The sequence below is a fragment of the Eupeodes corollae genome, chromosome 3 (genome assembly GCF_945859685.1).
Source record: "Eupeodes corollae chromosome 3, idEupCoro1.1, whole genome shotgun sequence".
NCBI lineage: Eukaryota > Metazoa > Arthropoda > Insecta > Diptera > Syrphidae > Eupeodes > Eupeodes corollae.
This window is the reverse complement of record NC_079149.1, coordinates 96541062-96562362: the sequence shown is the minus strand read 5'-3', so window position 1 is coordinate 96562362 and position 21301 is coordinate 96541062. Positions and strand designations below refer to the sequence as shown.

The 21301-nt window shown below is 30.3% G+C and overlaps 1 protein-coding gene across 3 annotated transcripts in view; it reads left to right on the top strand.

Annotated features, from left to right (window-relative positions):
- The window catches only part of LOC129951096 (nephrin-like), a 556044-nt gene extending 543892 nt beyond the window's left edge, over nt 1–12152 (top strand). For 2 of the 3 annotated variants that reach the window (XM_056063107.1, XM_056063106.1), the window contains one exon: nt 10068–12152. In XM_056063107.1, the coding sequence (XP_055919082.1) occupies nt 10068–10243 (176 nt within the window). In that variant the 3' untranslated portion in view covers nt 10244–12152. Of the gene's footprint in view, nt 1–9855; nt 9900–10067 lie in introns of all 3 variants that reach the window. The other variant, XM_056063108.1, reaches the window with a different exon arrangement.
- Nucleotides 12153–21301: the final 9149 nt, after the last annotated feature.

Below are 21301 nucleotides of genomic sequence, written 5' to 3'. Positions count from 1 at the left end.
GTTGTTTTTCTTCTTCTTCTACACCTTTTTACTCCATATTGATATTCATATTTAACACAAGCATCCTGTATCCTTCTGTCTTCACTTTTCAACCCATCTCTACCCATAACTATGTCCTTTAAAAAAAAACTATGCATATAAGAATAATATTTTGTGAACAGTACAAATCAGAAAAAAAAACTATTTCCATCAGAGACCAAAAAGGATATACGAGAAGGAAATATTAATTCACTAATGCGTGATGAAGAAAATTTCATTCAACATTGACAAGAAAAATGTAGGAGGAAAAGTGGAATATAAACTTTTGTCTCTATGATGCTGTTGTAAAAGTAAAAGGTGGATGCACCATTTTCGATCTTTTGATACGAATAAATAGAGTGAAAATATATTCAAGGAATGTGTGTCCTTTATTTTTTCTTCTTTTTTGAACCTAGAATGAGAGGAATAGAAACAAAAAGAAAAAAATAAGCAAAACACAATTTTTCGCCTCTTCCTAGAACTTAGTTTTTCTTTTTTGGTTTATACTTTTTGTTGTTCATAAACATTCACAGAAGGCAGAATGGAACACACGATAAATATCTGAAGTAGGAAAAAGCTTTTTCAAGTGAAACAGCATGAGATTTAAAAGACACCCTTGAATGTTATAAACACGATATACACAACCAACCTACCCTACAGTGCAAAAGTGTAACGAAATCTACAAATGATTGAATTTCAATTGGTCTCTAGAGCAGGAACAGGAAAAGAGGATTAAAAGGGTTGATTTTGAAGGGGAGGGAGGTAGGTTGGATGGATATAAGGATCAAGGATATCCTGTTTGTCGACAACAGAAAAAATATGTTTTACCAAAACTTATATTGACAAAAAGAGAAAAGGGAGAAACCAGATTTTCATGATTATCTATGTATATATTATTTTCCAAGTATTTATGTTATTGGGCAACCATTCAAATATTTTATTTCAGTGTGTGGAGTAAACATACGAGTATGTATAGGTTTGTTGAGTCTGAGTCCTTGGGATTAGTATTATTTATTCACAATCAAAAATATTTGACAGGGATTTTCATCGTCGCGGGTGCTCTACATTGTCGACGGTGACGCGACGTCGTTTAATAATTCAAAGAGAAATCTTACAGAAAAATATATAATACAGAATTAAGCTCGAACCAAATGGCAAAGTCTTTCACAATGAAACTTACAATTTTAAGTTAGTTCCAGAACTGGGACAAAGATAGGTATGAGAATTATTTTCAATTTAATCTTAGGATACAAAAAATGGGTTAAGAGTACATAGCTTTCACTCGAAGAGTCTTAGATAGCGGAAATGAAGTTAATATGATCTTAGGTGGCTTTAGCAAGGAATTTGACAATTATTCTTAAAATCAAACTCTCCTCCTTAGGTTTTGCACTTCTCTTCTTGAAATGGAATTCTTTTTACCTTAAAAATCGTAAATATTTGGAACAATTTAGATCTGCACTTTATGATCCTGCTCTGGACTTGTATGGTGTGCCCAAAGGTAGTAATTTAGGCCCTCTGCTCTTTATCGTTACAAATAAGGACATTAAACCATTGTCCAATATCATCTTACGCTGACGATAGAATATTTTTAATATCCCATATCCCTCGTCCAAACAGATCTCGAAAATTTCTCAACCTGGTGTACTAAAAATTGCTAAGAGCTCAACATAAAAAAATGGAAGGAAATGGCTTTTTCGCCTTAACGTTTTAAAACACCTAGTCATCCTTGCAAACTTTATAATCATCCCACACATACATTACCTAGAAAATATAAGGAATCTTGGCCTTTTTTGTGAGGGTGGACTGAAATGTTTACTTCGAATTGATGAAATAATTTAAAAGGCCAACTCTGCATCAGGTTTAGTTAAAAGATGAACCAACCAATATTCTAATCCTTTCGTCACCCAATTGATGTATATGACGTTCACCCTACCTCTTCTTGAATGTGCGCCTCATTTTTGGTTTCTTTATTAAAAATAGAATGCATTGCACTTCAATACCTTCATTTAATGATGTCCTTTTACTGTAACCTCAACTCATTACAAGAATGTAGAGAAATTGCTGACATATTTTTCATAAATCGCCTTCACTCTGGTTCAGTTTCCTTTTTTCTCTATAACTCGATTTCTTTCAGCACTAACGCGAATAACCTGAGAAATTCCTGCCTCTTCTATGTACCAAGAAACCACACCTCCTATTGACTTAACGAAGCTTCGAATCCAAACTTATTTAACTTCAATATCTCTACCACCATGAACTCCTTTTAACCAAACTCCACTCAAACTTATAAGTTTAGATGCAAGGTAATTTATTTTTAGCTTGAATTAACCGGAATAAATGGGGCTGAAGTCCTCCCAGAGTAACATTTTGTAAATTAAAAATATTGGTCCTAATGCACTCCCTTGTGGTACACCGTATTCAATTTTCACAAAATAGTATACTTTCCGTAAAAATTGTTGATTACAACACTTTTTTCTTAGACTTCTTTTTTAATACTTAACTTTTGCACTCTTTTACACTAAGAAGTAACAATTTTCAGTTTTGAAGTAAACAATTTCAAAATGTTATCGAAATTTTCACGACTTATGTTTAAAAAAAAATAAATTAATCTATTCAGCAACATTTTCTATGAATGTGAAAAGTACTGGTCCTGGTTCACTCTCCTGTGGTACACCATATTCAATTTTCAGTTTCAGAATATTATACTTTTACTTAAAATTGTCGATTACAGAAGTTGTCTTTTTAAATGCTTAACCTTGTTAAATTTTGTTTACCCAACTTTCACTATGTCAAAATTACACTGCTGATTTTGTTTCTATTATTAACTAATGTGTCTTCTTAGATTGTCAAAATGCAGCTATTAAATAAGCATAAATTAATCTTTCAGCGGCATTTTCTGTTAATGTGTAAAGTACTGGTCCTAGTACACTTTCTTGTGGTACCTTACATTTTCTCAAAATTTGTATTCCTATTATTTTTACTTTCTCTCGCTTTTTCTTAAATTTGATCTAAAGCCAAGTGTTTTTCTTTTCCATTTATAGCTTAAATTTAAAATGTTTAACTTTCTTGAAGTCTTTTGCATTATTTAAACCAAAGTTTAAAATGCCGACTTTTCCACCTTAAAATTTCCCAATGATTTCGCTTTATCAGTTTTCTTTCAAGGCTGCTTATATTTCTTCTTAAACTCTTTTTGAACCCTTAAGGTTTTTACTTCTGTCTGTGACAAAGAGGCCTTGAGATTCTATGACAGAAAAACCTCAATTATCTCTGCAGGCGCATTTCCCATGAATGACTCTTGATAATAATTTCCAAAAGGAGCTTGAACTTAATTTTTAATTAGTTGCAATTAACTACCAACTAAGTCAATAATAAAATCAGCGGATTTTAATTTAAATCTTCCCATAACGTCTATCGCCTATATCTTCAAGGAGACATCACTATACTGAATCTGATGAACGCGGAAACTCCCTTAACACTTACCTATGTCATCCTCCCAGGCATTCATATTAATATTATGATGATGGTGAAAAGGAAAACTGAAAAGCCTCGTGAATGCATCGCTCGGTTGCACATTTGAGAATCTTTTATACTCGCAAACAAATCAAATTATTTCCATTCACACAGTGAAATTGAAAGACTCCACAGGCAAAAATCTTTTAGCTCGCTAAACCACTATGACAACAGAGCATCTATAGAGCGAGCTATAGGGAATGGCATGAAGCCCACCCGTGCACTTGATTAAAACCTATATCGTATCTTGAGGCGCTTTTTACTCTATGTACCTACATACCTCTTAGACTTACTCTGCTTCTTTCAATGGCGAAGTCGTAATCCAATTTTCTTGGGACTCATTTGTCGAAACAAAAGCCCCTAGTTTTTAGACTATGGTATAAGGAAGCTTGTAGGTATTTGAAACCCTGGGGTTTCTTTCCCAAATATTGTTAATTATTTATGCAATATGTATCAGTGTGGGTGCGTTTGTGTATGTGTTCTCTTATAAATTTCACGGTGGTGTTGTAGTGAAACTCAAATCTTCAATTTAACCTAATAATCAGAATCCTATGCCTAAAGGTAGGAAGTAAGAACCTGCTTCTTGCTCTATAACAACAACTGTTATACCGACTTACAAGTATTTTGTGTTTTATTTTTAACATCACTTCACTACTCACCATTCCTCCTTAAGCTTCTTATACATTCTTTAAAATACTTGAATAATTAAGATGAATTTATGTAACGAAATAGTTTTTCTTTTTTGTTTTATTTTTATGTTGAAACACGAGAAATTCGCATAAAATGTTTAGAAGTAGGCGTAACGATGACAACGCGTATTGAAGTCGTCGTTTGTCATTCTCGACGTGCGTCGCGTTTCGCGTAGTCGTTGGTGATGGTAATGGTGGAATAAGGATACGCTTCCGCACAATTTTAACTGACATCACAAAAAAGTCTTTTCCCCATACTCACTCTGTCGCTTATTTTGAATGTCAAGCTGCTTCTATACTAACTACTATATAGAAGTGGCAGTTCTGGCAAATGCACTTAAAATTTTCCGCTAAAATAAGAAGGTGTTTCGAGCTTAAAAAATAAAAAAAAAAAAAAAACAACTAGAAGGTGGAAGGTATAAGAGTATTAAAATCCATCACGGTGATCTTACTTGGCTTTTATTCAATTTCGAAAATTATACATAAAGGATCATGTTTTGGATTCTAGGAAAACTTTTAGCAAGGAACAAAAGTTAGATATGAATACTTATAAGTAAAGTTCAATAAAAAACACGGAATGTTGGAATAATAACATTATAATGAGAAGGTTTCTGATCCATTAAAAACATTGGTTTGAATTTCAAAAATTTTAAGGATTAAACTTTAATTGACAGTTTAGCATAATTCTCCAAGAAAATTGACTGCTTCAAAAAGTACGATAACTTCCAAAAATTATAAGAAATCATTATGCTTTTTTTGTATTTGACTATCTAAACAAAAATTCCGAAATTTCCGATTGGTATAAAAACTGTAATTGTTTTGATATTTGATTCGTATTCTATTTCATTAAGTATAACAACTTATCAACAATCTTTTGAGTTCGAATAAACTACTTAGTTTAAATAGTATTAAGCTTAAACTGTTTTAATTGCCAAATTTCTGAATGGTATAAAAACTTTATTGGTTTTGATATTTGAATAATATTATCAACATTTTGAGTTTGAATTAACTATTTAGTCTAGATTCAAGTTTCAACTGTTTTAACTGATTGGTATAAAAATAAAATTTGAACAAACTGAGGAAGAATCATTCAAATAAATCCTTATGCATAGTTTTTACGATTGGTATAAACCAGTATAAAAAACGGATTTTCCTAAAAGATCATTGTCGTTAAGCTCGCTTTTGAATTTTATTTCCCATGTCAGGACTAAAACTGACTTTCAGAATCTTTTCGTCAAAGAAGTTCATAGCATATTGCTCTCCAAACAATATAATCTTATTTGATTTGATTACAATTCTTTAAGCTACTAAATTTTGTTGATTGGTATAAAATTAGAATTACTTCATACTCGTTTAATTAATATAAAAATTAAGGCAGAACTGATGGCTTTAGGACCTTAATCCTATGAACATATGACATTGTGCTTCTATATGTAATGATTGGTATAAATTTCTTAAGAGGCGTACTTTTATAATAGGATATATTAACTGGTATAAAAATTACTATTATATAAAATTGTTTTAATTTATATAATTGCAGTTATAACATAACAAGTTCTAGAGGCATAAGACTTACATAAAATCTAAAGTATAATAAATGGTCTAAAACGAGCAAAAACATAAAACAACCAAAACTCCATTACTGTTTATGTATTTGTGAACTTCTGTTTTCTATTTTTGTGTGTGTTTTTTTTGTCGTTCGTTCTTGTCTTTCATTCATTTTAAAATGAGAAAATGAAAAGCCATCGGGGGTTTGGCTCTTAGCTGTCACTGCCAACGACAATGATAATAGGGTGACACGAAATTGCCCCAGAAGCCTTTGCATTTGCCTTTACTCTCAATGGTTGCCTGCTTTCACAATATATTTTTGTATGTATGTATATGGTAACAAGTAGGAAGTGAGCTTATACCACCATTAGACGATAAGTCTTGTGTACACAACAACATTGTGATGGGGATGTAGCATATACCTATTTTATATATACACTTTTTGACAAAAAACACCCAACTATAGTGGGATTGAAGTACACGTGTGTTTTGTACTTTGTATAGAGTGAAAGTCTATTACAAAAGACTCGAAACACAATAACTAACTACACAAAATTGGCAGGAAAGAAAAACAAATTCACACACACAAAAAATATAATCCCTTAAACAATAAAAGGACGAATAAAAAAATATATAGAAGAGGAAAAAAAAAAATTCATCGCAATCATCTAATTTAGCCGCAATTAAATTCTTGCAACAACATTGCAGAAGTTGCAATTAGGCAATGTAAATTACTCACTTTTATAAATCGGTGGCGTTGACGGTGATGCTGACGCTGACGGCTGGCGGCATGACTCGGTGCCACGGTGCCCGGCGTGTGTGCATTTGTAGGGAGTAGTTTTGAGCTTTTGATGGTTACCTTTGTTTTTATGTTGCCCTTAAATGATTGAATTTTTGCTTTGGTGGATAAAAAGGTCCTGTAAAAACCTTGCAACAAAGTTTAAATACAGGTATTTAAAAATAAACATAATGAGCAACGTAAAGTTAAAATAATTTGTAATCTTTAAATTGGCCATTTTAAAGCGAGGTTAAAGGGTAGAAAATTTGATATTTATTGCAAATTTGGAAATTTATTGCATTTCAAAAGAATTTTAAAGGCCTTTAAAAAGTCATAAGAAAAAATATAAAATAGGCATTTAAAGAACTAGCCGACCTTTTTCTTATAACCTCCGACCAAAAAAGCATTTCTTTTTTTCAAATATTGCAGTGCGTATTTGAAAGTAATGACATGGTTTTCAAAATTGCCACTTATGCGTATAAACGGGTACTTACAACTCTTATGGATGACCCTCAGGTAATTAACTAAAAGTTTGTGTAAGCAAAAAGGACTTTTATCTTTAAAACACTTTTCGTCCTACAACACAATTCATAATGCTTAAGGAATCCTTGAACAAAAAAGAAATATAATTTATTTGAATTCGAAAACTGAACCTAAAGATTTTCTGAATGGTATAAAATGGTTGTGTATATTCAAAAAAAAAAAGAAATGAAAATGTAGAAAGGTAGATTCATTTAATGATTAACTTCACTATGAGGATTAGCGTCAGTTTCTACTATACCTTTTATAATAAGCTAAATGGTATAAACAAGTCTAGTACATTTATCATGATTTTAATTAAATAGTTATGTTGTTTTCATAATTGAGAATTGTAGAAACTATTTGTATGTTAATTAAATAAGCTTTCACTTATTTGTTTATCTTTCGCTGATTGGTATAAACTTTTTCAATGCGTTATTTATACAAATTAAGTCTAGAATCTGGAAACTTGACCTTTTGTGAATTGTTTAAAATGGTTGCATGTTTTCGAAAAGAGCTAATTTTTAAAAATAAAGTGTATTGACTTCAAACAAAAAAAAATAACAACAAAATCATTAATACAGTTCAAGATTTTCTAGGACAAAATAAATAGCACATTTCATAAATAACGAAACAAGATAATAAACATTTCCATACACTTAAAAGAAAATAGCTAGTATTTGGTTGGGTAACCCTTAATTTTAGATAAAACAAGAATCCGGCATCATTCAACAGGTACTGAGTACCAAGCTCGTTGAACTTCCTGCCAAAGTTTGTCGAAATTGGAAATATCATATCTATTTATCGCTTTTTCGACGTCACTCCATAAGTTCTCAATAGGATCGTGATCTGGGGACTGGGCTGGCCATTCCATGGCACTGATTTTTTGAGCGGATAGACATTGCTCAACAGACTAAGCCGTATGTTTACGATCGTTATCCTGTTGAAATGTCCACTTCAAGGGCATTTCCTCCTCAGCATACGGTAGCATTGTATACCTTAGTATTTCCTTGTATTTAATCTGGTCCATTATACCCTCTATAGGATGAAGTTGCCCCATACCATGCCAAGAAAAACATCAAAAACAAAAATGGTGTAAACGGGCACTTCACTCTACCGGTGTCGATTGGCACTTGCTGAATTATTGTGTTATTCCCCTTCACCCTTCCGGTGTCGAAGGGCACTTGCCTTATTATTAAGTAATTCCTCTTCACCCTTCCGGTGTCGATGGGCTCTTGACCGTAGGATTAAGTTCGTATATAATGGGTATTATTATCTACAGGTATCCTATTGTTTAGTCGTAAGCCGCTCTATTGGATTAGAAAAAGATAGTTTTGTCAACTCTCAATACTCGAGTTTCGTGCTTTCTCGAGACGACCCTGGAGTCTGGCGAGCTTACCTCAGCCTAAGTAAAGAAGCATCGCAAAGCGATTGAATTTGGACTCATCGCTCCATAAGATATTTCTCCACCAATTTGGATCTTTTTGGAAAATGCTCCTTTGCAAACTGCAGTCGACAAGAGAGATTGCGCTTAGAGACATTTAGTTTTTTTCTTGCAATTCGTCCAAACAATTTTTTTCACGTAAACGATTTTTAACTGTACTTCAAGACACTTAAATACCAAGATCTTTTTCAATTGCATTTTTGTATTTTTGGAGCAGTCATGAATGGATCAGCTTTGCTCAAGCGGGCGATGGCAATATCAGTTCGAGGGGTGGTTTTTCTTGACCGATTCTTGAGAGTTTTATTTTAAACACTCCCTTCTTCTCGGCAATGGTGAAGAGCATTAATTACCTTCTTCCTTTAACAATCTAATTTCCGCGCTACCTCAGAGTTTGTGTGTCCTTCTTTCTTGAAATCAAGAACTCATAGCCTGAAGGCCTCTGTCGATTGTTTGCCATGTCCCATACTATAATTTATTAATTCAAATTGAAGAATCTACCAAAAGCATTATAAAAGATTCTTACTTACCTTTTAAAAAGTAAGAATGTGTATGGAAACTTTACTTAGCTTGATTGCACCTTGGTACCATTTGACTTCCATATGGCTTTGTTTATAAAATTATTTGTACATAATTGATTTACCGTTATTATACATTGAAAGTACATATCAACAAACCTCTTACGGTATTGGCATTGATAACTGCTCTTTGTGTTAGAGCCCTAAAGAGAATTTTTACCATAACTGTGCTATTTATTTTGTCGCCACTGTATCTCTCCATGTCTCTCTTATCTCTTGAGAAATGTTGATATTAAATGTAACGAGTGTCCCCGGATTTTTAACGTAAATACAATACCATATAAACATTAATAGCGAACTAATATTATGACATTCCAAATGACAGATTAATTTGACAGGTGTCAAGTGCCAACGCTATATAGCTTAATCGAAATACATAGCTCTAAACAATTTACTTAACCATTTTAAGGAAAACTAAAACGATAATTCTTGTATTCAGTAATTGGTATAAACTGGTCTAAAAACCACATTTCCTTTATTTAAGGTCCAGTTTATTTATAAAACATTTTTGCATAACACAAATGACAAAAAAAACATCTATTCACATTTATACCAATTAGTTGATGGCTTGTTTTCCACCATATTTGTTTTGATTATTTTAAGTTCTTCCCCATTTTTAGTAAATTTTCAATGTTTCCCCATCCGCTTAATATGTATTTTTTTCATTTTTATAAATGTTCATAAATATTTCCATTCATATTAATAACTGAATCAAAAAAAAAACATACAAAATCTTTGCTTTCCTGTATTTTTTCTTAAATTGCATTCAAAAAGCTGATATTGTACAGGATATAACGCTTTAACGGGAAGCAGTAAATGTAAGTTTTCATTTAGTTGTTGTTGTATTTGATAAAAATAAATCATAGATACAAACTAAAGCACACTCCACATAAAAGCTATACACACTGCACATCGTTTAAAAATAAAAACAAATTTTATACCAATTTTATACCATTTAACTTATTTTTGTATTTATTTAATTTTAGATTCACCATATCATGACGTAAGCGGTCTACCCAATCCATACATGGAACACATGGAACAAGAAGATGCGAAACCACCACAACAACACATGTCCCTTAGTTATGATGAAAGTCTGGAAAGTGGCTATTCGACACCTAATTCTAGAAATCGTCGTGTCATTCGGGAGATAATAGTCTGATTGAGGAGTGTGCCAAAATTAAAACAAAAAACAAAACAAAAACCATACACATTTAACAAAACAAACTTAAAGAATTAAAAGAAAAAAAAGAGGCGAGGAGGCGTGGCAGCTGTACCTACAATACACATAATTACAAACAAGAAACATTATTTTCAAAATCATCATAAAACAAACAAAAATTACGAACGAACGATTAGAAAAACAAAATAATCATAATCAAAAAATGAATTTTATCAAATTGAATCTCAAAATCATGTATTTTATAATATCATTTTATTTTATTTTAATTTTCTTTAAAAATTAAGTTAAGGAACAAACAAAACAAACAAAAGAATTTAATAATTATTATTAATGAAGTAAGTTTTTGGTTTTAAATTTAAAAAGAAAAAGAAAAACTGTTGCATATTACAGGGAGACATTTATAATTTTGGAAATCAATTTTAGGGATAATTTAAGGATAACGAAATATCTGTTTTTATATCTTATTTAACCCCCTCTCTGTGCTTATCCCTGTGTTTATGTAAATAATACTTTTTCACATTATTTTAAAACACGCGTTTCTCATTAAAAATTTTGCGTTCCTTTTTGTAGAGGAATGTAAATATTTTATTTATTTTATTTTTCCATTGGAATTTATTTTAATTGCTAAAAATGTATTAATTAGAATGAAATTGGATAACGTGATTTGATGTTATTGGATTTATTTTCTATTTTAAATTTTTTTTTGTATGCCTAATGAATTCGACTTCATGGACTTTATGAAATATTTGAAAAAGGATACTAAATAATATTTGTTTGATTGAGGTTACATGAATTTCAAAAGCAGATTTATATTTCAACCAACATAAATAGAAATGATGATATATTTATGCATAAACACGTTTAGTTTGCTTGCATTGAATCTACTCCTATCAACCAATTCAAGGATTATTGAAGATAATCACTTAATTTTATAATTAAAAACTAATTTAAAATATATCAACAACAAAAAAAGAGAAAATAGCCATCAAAACCGTAAAATGGACAGAGTTTTATGAAATAGGAAAAATTAAATATGGTTTTTGATTAAATGACATGCAATTTGAATCATTAATTAACTTCATCAAAAATTTGATAAGGTCAAGCAGATGACATAAAAATTTAAATAAATTCGAAAATTCAATCTAAAAAATTTTGAGATTTTTAACACATGATTTTTTGTTATGACTTGCAATTGATAAAGTAAAAGATTGTTCTTTTGATTTGATTGGATTTTTTGATTAGTAGTGTGAATTAAATTTTTCCTTAAACTGGAGTCAGTTTCAGAAAAATTGGAATAGTTTTGACTGAAAAGTTAAGTGGTTTTCAATAGTAAGTTGCTTTCAATATTTCGGAAATATTAAGTACTAAAAATGTAGACAAAACCCACGAGAACTTAGAAAACGCATAATTAGAATTTCTAACTCAGAAGCCTTCACTATAAAAGACTTGGATCTCAAAAGCTTAAAATCAAACAATATTTTTCAGAAATGTGAATAATTAAAAAATAAATTTGGTGGCGCAACAGTCCATTGAAAACTAGGACCTAGTGATTTACAACTCTCAACCATTCCCGTGTGTGGAGTAAAGTTGTCAGGAATGGAGGAAATCCAATTTATAGTCACAAGGAAGTGACACAAAACTGACAGCAGAATACTGAACAAACTATTAGGTGTTTTCTTTTTTAGTGCAGAACAGAAAGTGAACTGTCAATTTTTTTACTTCAATTTTGAATCTTATTTCTGGAGAAGAAAATGACCAGTAAATTGACAAATGTCAAATAATAAGAGCTTAGGTCAGTTGCCTTTCAGAAATAATTTTGAACGCTCAGGACAAACTTAGTTCCGATATTCGCTATGCTCGGACTCAGTAAAGAACCCTTCTCTATGCTCCTATTGATATTTCATCCGCCATTTGGTTTTATTTTAATAGATTCGAAGAAGTCAAAAAGAAAAATAATGGAAACATACAAATATGAAATATTTCAGCAAAATATCACTCGAAAGTTTTCCCATCTTTGAAAATTGGGAATCAAAATTTGTAACGTCAAAAGTATTCCTCGAAATGAAGTATTAATGTGATATCAAAGATTATAAAAAAATTATTGGATTATTAAAAATTTCTTCTAGGGAAAAAATGTCAATAGAAATTTTACTAATTTTTTAAATAATTAAAAAAGATCTTACTTTCTTTTATTAGATATTTTTCTAATTTTTAATCCGACCTCAGAATTAAGCTTCATGTTTTTTAAATTAATATGTGATTTTGTTCTTACTAAATTTTGAGTCAAATTTATCAATATTATTACAAAAAAAAACATTTAAAAACTTTACAACATTCCATTGCTGAAAGCTTTTTTATGTACTGTGTTTTTCAAGACGTGGGTTGATAGTAAGTGCGTTAAGCTTTGATGTCATTTATTTACGCTTCCTTTTGTGAGTAATTTTCAAATCCTTTTAGAGTAATTCTTGCATTCAAATTGCAGATCTCCACTTTTCCCGATATTACAATCATCATCATCAGGTCCTCTAACCCCGTACGGGGTTACGGGGCTACAACAAAACATCTCCATCCTTCTCGATCTGCAGCTAGAAACCTTAACTGTGGCCACGACTTTCTCTGGGAGTTAGCTTCCGATAGCACTGTAGATTTCCATGTTGTTCTTGGTCTTCCAACCCGCCTTGACCTTTGAGGATTCTATTCAAGGGACTGCTTTGCAATATCATAGTTTGGTTTCCTCAGTAAGGGGCATAGGTCGTCAATAAAACCTCTCCATCCTTCTCGATATGCAGCTAGATACCTTAACTGTGGTCACGTCTTTCTCTGGAAGTTAGCTTCCGATAGCACTGTAGATTTCCATGTTGTTCTTGGTCTTCCAACCCGCCTTGACCTTTGAGGATTCTATTCAAGGGACTGCTTCGCAATATCATTTTGGTTTCCTCAGTAGGGCGTCAACAAAACGTCTCCATCCTTCTCAATCTGCAGCTAGATACCTTAACTGTGGCCACGTCTTTATCTGGGAGTTAGCTTCCGATAGCACTGTAGATTTCCACTTTGTTCTTGATCTTCCAACCCGCCTTGACCCCTGAGGATTCCATTTAAAGGACTGCTTCGAAATATCATCGTTTGGTTTCCTCAGTGTGTGACCAATCCATCGCCATTTGCGTTTTCTGATGTCGATGTCCAAGCTCCTCTGACCTGTCCTACGCCACAATTCCTGGTTAGATATTGTTTGTGGCGGTTCACAAAAGCCTTCGATTTTCTCGAGATGTTGGCCAAGACTTTCCATGTTTCACAAGCATATAATAGCACGGATTTCACATTGGATTCGAAGAATCTCAGTTTAGTGCTTAAGGAGACTTGATTGGATTTCCAAATTTGGGACAGAGCACCAAAGGCAACGCGAGCTTTATTTATTGTGCCTTTTACGTCCAGATCCGTACCACCATTTGCTGATACAATACTTCGAAGGTAATTAAATTGTTCGACCTCTTCAACAGGCGTGTCATGCAGAATAATACAATGTTGTATTGGGGGCCTATTAGCATTATTTCTGTCTTTTTGTTTTTTTTGTAAAGTTTGACACATCTCGTTCAGCCCACAGATGTTATTTGCCATGAGACATATATCGTCGGCATAGTCTAAATGGCTAAGCCTTTCAAACGTTCTCCATTGAATACCTTGCCTCTCAGTTGTACCGATGCTGGCCGTCAGAACATCATCTATCGCCAGCAGAAAAAGAATTGGCGACAAAACACCCCCTTGTCTCACACCCTGACGCACTTAAAGAGTCAGATAGCTGCCCTTTATAATGGCAACAATTTTTGGCGGAATTTCCCTCCCAAGAAGTGATCTCCATATCCATTCTCGGTTAACTCGGCCAACGGCCTTCTTAAAATCTACAAACATGAGGTTAAGCGGTGTTTGAAATTCTGCAGACTGCTCAAGAACAATGCGTAAGGTGTTGATATGGTCAACGCACGACCGACCGCTGCGGAAGCCAGCCTGATTCCTCTTGAGTGTAGTCTCAATTGTAGTCTTTATCCGTTCAAGGATTAAAATTGACATTAGCTTTGGGGAAACGGACAAAACGGTAACCTACTATCCCACAGAAAATATTATGTGTCATAAATCACTAGACCCTGGTTCTTCACGAACTGTAGCACCTCTACATCAGTAAATCAAAAGCAGACAACTTATTCAAGATAAAATCGTCAGTTCTGTACTCAATTTGCAGTTTTGCTATTTCACTAACTTAAGAGTGCGTAGAAATGTCAAGCCAAAGGTCTTTGATTCAATCCCTGCCGCCTATAAAACCTTAAGTTTTTTTTCAAGGGTATACTGCCTTTTTACGAAGAATCGACAAATTCTCCAAGAGTAAGCCTTGTCATGAAAAATAGCTTTCCCAAATAAGCCGTTTGGATTCGGCACATAAACTGTAGATCTTCATCATCCCTGCAATTACTCGCACTCAGGAATGGTTGAGAGTTGTTACTCACTAGGCCCTGTTCTTTACGAACGTTTGCGACTCCTATTTTATACATTTTATTTTATACAAATTGCAGATCTCTTTTTTTCCGGACATTTCTATCACACTAAAATGTTTGAGTGTCTTAAATCACTAGTTACTGGCTCTTCACAAGCTGTACCACCTCTACATCAGTAAATCAAAAGCTGACAACTTATTTAACATTTAATCGTCAGCTTTGTATTCAATTTTTAGGTTTGTTGTATCACTTACTTTTTAGAGGGCGTAGAAACGTCAATCCAAAGGTCTTCGATTCAATCCCTGCATGTGCCACCTTAATTTTTTTCAAGGACATACTGTCTTTTTTCAGAAGAATTGGCAAATCTTTCAAGAGTAATTCTTGTCAACAAAAGTGCTTTCTCAATTTAGCTATAAGGAGCTATAAAAAATATCAGTCCCTGATATGACTTGCACTCAGGAAAAGTTAAAAATCATTAAGCCCTAATTGTTTCACCTAATTTATTTTATTGTTTTACTTTAAATTTGAATCTTAAAACGTAAGTATTAACATTTCTGTCAACAATCTTTTAGTCAAATTACTCTAAATTTCCATCTAAAAAAGTGCAGGTCCTAAGATTCAACCATAAAGTACTCCACTTAAAATTCATGTTCTCTATAAAAATGTTAAAGAATGTTTTTTTTTTGTTAACTTTATTCGACAAAGTCCCACAAATTTAAGTTTCAAGTTGGCCCCTACGAACAAACAAAAACAATAACACCTACTCTACAGTACTTCAAAGCCTAAAGACCAAATCATATTTTAGTATTTGTTTGTTCATGTATAAATTTATTGATGAATTTATGATTTAGTTTAATAAAAGGCCTTTAGGCTCTTTGATCAATAATAATTACTGACTTGGAAAAACATTAAAATCTAACTTGCATCAGGTGTTTATATATTAGGAGAATAGATAAATTAGCTATGTGGTAAGGTAAATATTAAATTTCAAAATCAATGCAATAACAAAACTAATACCTGTGTTTCGTATTGTTTTAGCTAAAAGGTTTTTTATCTAAAATCATCTATATCATTCCAGTTCAATAAAATGCAATGGAAATGAAAATGAAAATATAGGAAATTACTCCATTGAATCTATTTTAAAAGCTTTTACTTAATTTCAGCCTGTTGCTTAGGTTTTGTTCAATTTCACTTGTTAGCTTAATATGTGGTTGTGGAAATTTATGGAGCTGTTAAAATTACACAGAAATGATTGTAAAAAGATTTTTTTTGTTCCACGGGGATTATAACACTTTTAAAAACTGTTGTTTTTTCTTATGACGAATTTAGACCATTCAATTTAATTTGTTTCAAAAGCTTTTGATAGTCGATAAGTGTGAAGTCTTTTAGCTTTCCCTCCTTTTTTTAAATAAACTTTTGGTAACATTTTTCAATATTCTTCAAAAATAGCACTGCCATTTTTTAAAAACAAAATCATCCAAATATAATTCACTTCATTTTGTCTGCCATTATTTTCTTATAACCAAATCATCAAATCCAAAATTTGAGTGCCATAAAAATCAAACCATCATCATCACTTAAATTATTCCTACAATATGATTTCCAAACTTAAAACTTACAAAAAAAATCACGTCACGTCACTTTCATTGGCTCCTATGAAAACTGAAAATGATGCAAAGAAAATCCTCCTTGGACTGTACAAAATACAAAAAAACACGCACTTCTGATATACACTCCAAAAAAAACATAAAAACTAAGAGGCATGAAAAATCTCCACCTTCCCATGTCACACAATTTTTTTTACAACAATAATTGTTGTAAAAAAATTAAATTAAAAAAAAACATACACACAGAACCCAATTGGCTTACATAGTAATTTTAAATAAATAAAGAAAACAAAAATATATATACATAAATTAGTACGTAAGTGTGAAACTTGTTTTAATAAAACACAAAAAATAAACAAGACTACAAAACATTTAAATTTAAAGTAAAAAATAAAAAATTAAAAAAAAAACACAACATTAAAAATCTCGATAAAATAAATTTTAAAACAAAATATTTATATTTAAGAAAACTGACAAAAAAAAAAAAACAAATTAAAATTAAAATTAAAATTATTAAACGTATAATTGTGTTGAGTTCTGCTTTTTTGGCAGGGACCACAATTATCCTGATTATATTGTAATTTTTTAATTTTATGTATTAATTTTTTAATTTAAATTTTTCAACAACAAAAACCATTTTCCGTAGTATAAATTCTTTATATATATACAATTAAATATATATAAATATTTAACTTAAAAATAAAAACATCAACAAAATGTATAAGATACTTAATAGGGTTGTATTGGCACAAACCCTAACATCGTCGTTTTCAATATAATTATTATTATTATTCTTAAAAAACATAAAATTTATAATATAAAGAAACGATATAGGAAAATGAAATAAAAGAAAAATAAAACTTGAATTTTAAATTAAGCATCAGAAAACTCTATATATATATGTATACATAAAAGAAGAACAAGAAAAACCATATATTTAAGAAAATGAATAAAAAATAACATGAATATTTTAAAAAACAACTTAATTTTGATTTCAAACCAATTTTTATAGATTTTCTTTTAATCAATTTTAATTTTATTTATACAGCTTGAAAACTTAAGTAACAGAAAACGTTATATAGAATATAAATATATTTACAAAACAAAAAGAAAATATATAACACTACTTACTTTCTTTAAGTAGAAATTAAATTTAAAAAAATCACAAAAAACAAATACAACAATGTCACTCTGACTGCTTCAAAAATAAAATGTTAATATTAAATTAAATTTAAATTAAATTAAAACAGAAAACTTAAAAAAAAAACAGTGAGAATAAAAGAATTAAAAATTTATTTCAAATCAATTGTAAATTTGTATTTTGAACGAATCCACCCTTAGATGTTAGATATATAAACAAAAAACATTAAAATATAAAAGGAAGTAACTTAAAATAATATGTATTAACAATTTTACTATAATAACAAAAACAAAAAATTAAGATAATTTATAAGTTATTTTTTACTAGCTAGTTAGCTATATTTTTGAATAATGATAATATTTTTAAAACAGAAAAATAAAATAATTAAAAACAAAACAAGCGTTGTAATATTTAAACAAACAAAACAAAAAAAACTCTTATATATCAGCCAACGAATATGTATTTAATTTTTTTTTACAAAAATTATGTTTTACTTTCAGTTTATGGAAAATTTGTTAAAACTTTAAGTTTTTTTTCTTAAGTTTGAAATCGTTAATTTCTAAATGTTTTCGTTAAAATTCTGTATTTTTGAAAATGTTCTTAGTAATGTTGCATAATTTTATTTAAATTTGTTTTGTATAACAGTTGTTTTTGAATTTTATTATTTAAAAAAGTATTGGTGTGTTTCCTGGGGTTTTTTGGTCGATTTTAAAAATGTTCACATATCAGTATGACAGTTAAGAATATAACAGTTTATGATCACTTAACTAGAATATGTTACTTATCATTTTTTATAGTTTGTCCAAGTTTGTAAATTACTTTAACAGTCTTTTTTTAATTAATTTTGAAGTAGTAGTAGAGCCAAATCTTCTAAAACGCAGTATAACAGTTTATAATGATCTTAATTCGTTCAGATTTGGTTTAAACCCACACATTTAATAATAATATAAGCCTTGAAAACGGCATTACATAAATAGCAGTTAAGATAAATTCTATATCGACTTTGCCTGAAAACAATGGTTTTTCAAGCATAACTGTTATACTCGAGTACTTTTGGATCGTTTCCATAATCAATTCACAAAAATCGAACTAAAAAAAGTACATATTTGAAAAACCTGCATTAACAGAACTGTTATAAATTGGAATTTTTGTATGGCGTTATTTTAAGATCAATATGTTAGGACTAGACATCATTATAACAGTTAACTATGTTCAATAGTTTCTTGACACATTTCTTTTAATTTTTGTTTTCTTTCAGCATAATTTAAAGAGCAGTTAAGAAAAATTCTATATCGACTTTGCCTGAAAACAATAGTTTTAGAAGCATAACTGTTATACTCGAGTACTTTCGGATCATTTCCATAATCAATTCACAAAAATTGAACTAAAATAAGTAGATACTTGAAAAACCTGCATAAACAGAACTGTTATAAATTGGATTTGTTGTATGCAGTTATTTTAAGATCAATCTGGTTGGACTAGACATCATTATAACAGTTTATTATAATCAAATTTTTTTTGCAAATTTTTAGCCTAGAAACATTTCTTTTAATTTTTGTTTTTTTTTTAACAAAAACTTCGACCAAAAAAACTTACACAGGAATCCACAAATAATGATACAAAATATATTGGTTGTATAACAGTTTTCTTAGAATCAGATTTTATTTGTATCATGCACTTAAATATAGCCAATGTAACTGCCTCATTATTCTTTGTTCAAAAACAATTCTAAACCCATACTATTTTTCCTCTGCAACACACAAAATCTGTATAACACTTTTTTTTTAAATGCATGCGTCGTACATATACATCGATAAATTTAAGTGTCATTACATAATTATACATACATACATACATACATTTTCTTTTTTGTTAATAAAAATACGCTCATTTGTTAAGTATTTTACACAATTTATAGTTATAATTATTTTTTTTCTATTAATTAATTAATCTTTAATTTCATTTAATGTAATAATAATTTGTGTTAGAAAACAAAAACAAAATATTAAGAATAAAAATAAAATTTGTTAAAATATCATATTCTTAAACATTAAAATTTTCATTCTTTACAAAACAAAACAAAAAAAAAATGTGTCTTTTTGAATTTAAAACATAATAAAACAAAACAAAATATAAAATAACTTAAATATTAAGTACGTTTATGTTGTTTTTACTTTTATTTTTTGTTTATATTATAAACAAATATTTATTGTAGAAAAGGAATTATTCTTTTAAATTTTTTTTTCATTTTATATTATTTTAGTTTTTTTTTTATTAATTAATTATATAAAAATAATATTTTATTTTTTTATATATATAAATATAAAACATGAACATAAGATTATTTAAGTATAAAAAACAAAATGAAAATTTCAATGGTGTAATATAAAAAAAAACATAATTATTATTATAAAATTACATTAAACAAAAATAAAAACCTATTGAAAATTAATAAAATAAAACAAAAAAAAAACACAAAATTTTAACTAAATATAAATGAAATTTTACAAAATTAAAAAAAAAAAACAAAATGATAAAAAAAAATAAAAAAAAACAACAACATTATAAGAAAACGAGATTTAAGTTTTATATATTAAAATTTTTGTTTATTAAGAGAAAATTATTGATAGATACATAAAATAAACAATTCTTATTTTTATTAAAAAGATATTTGTTGTTGTTATTTCTAAATGGAATTGAAGAACATTTTAAGATTTAGATGAGAGACCGGACCGGATGAACCGGATGTCGCAGTCGAAGGCCAAAGATCTGAAAGTCACTTGATCTTAAGGTTAAGGAATCCTTGAGGTTCTTGGGAAACTGATGAAGAAGAAGTAGGGTTGATGGTTTGAGAATGGATGAAATTTGTATAAGCGGGTGTTTTAGCAGGAGCATCAACCATCGGAGAGCAAAAACCAAGACCCGGATGAGAAGCTTTAAAAGAAACTCGTTTGGATGGAGGCTTTACAGATGTAGGAGAAGTTTTCAGTTTCAGGGACGAAAATTGGTTAGAGAGAGAAAAGTTTGGAAAGATTTGTGTTTTAAGAGTCCAGTTAGTTTCAATATTTTTTTTTGGATAAGGTTGGGGATTAGGTTTGAATTTGTTAGACTTAATTAAATTATTATTGCTACTCATTCTGGAAAGCCGCATTTGACCAATTCGTAAATATCCTTTTTGATGATGAAACATCCAGTTATATTTGGAGGGAATCAGGAACTTGAATCTTCTTCCAGACAATTGAAGACATTCACAGATATTGACACAGCATATCCGGGACAATTATTAAGCATGAACCATGTATTATTATCAGATTCAAGCCTGCTTAGTCGCAAATTCCAGTCCGATAACTTCCAGGAATGGCCACATTTGTTGATTGTTTCGTCCTCCGCAATGGTATTCACTGAGGTGGTTTGTTGCAGAGAGTCAGCAGCCAGGTTTGCAGCATGAATTTCATCACGAATGGATACGTTCGCGATATCACACGACGGTATGCCGGGTTGTTTAATGATGTCGTAGAGAAGCGATTCAATTTTTTGAGATTTAACATTTTTAGGCTTTCAAGCTCGCGGTACACACTCGTATATTTCTGTTCTTGATTGCTTATATCGTAAGCAATAGATATGAGTGCCGTTGAAACCCGAGAAAGCATACAATTAATATTTTCAAATTCGTTAACGAGTCTAACGTTTGTAACTTCACCCAATTGATTGGATGAGGGGAGAGCCCGGATGACGAACTTTGCAAACAGCAATCAATATTCGATTTCAGTAGGTTTAACTGGTCAGACAAGTTTTTTTCAGATCG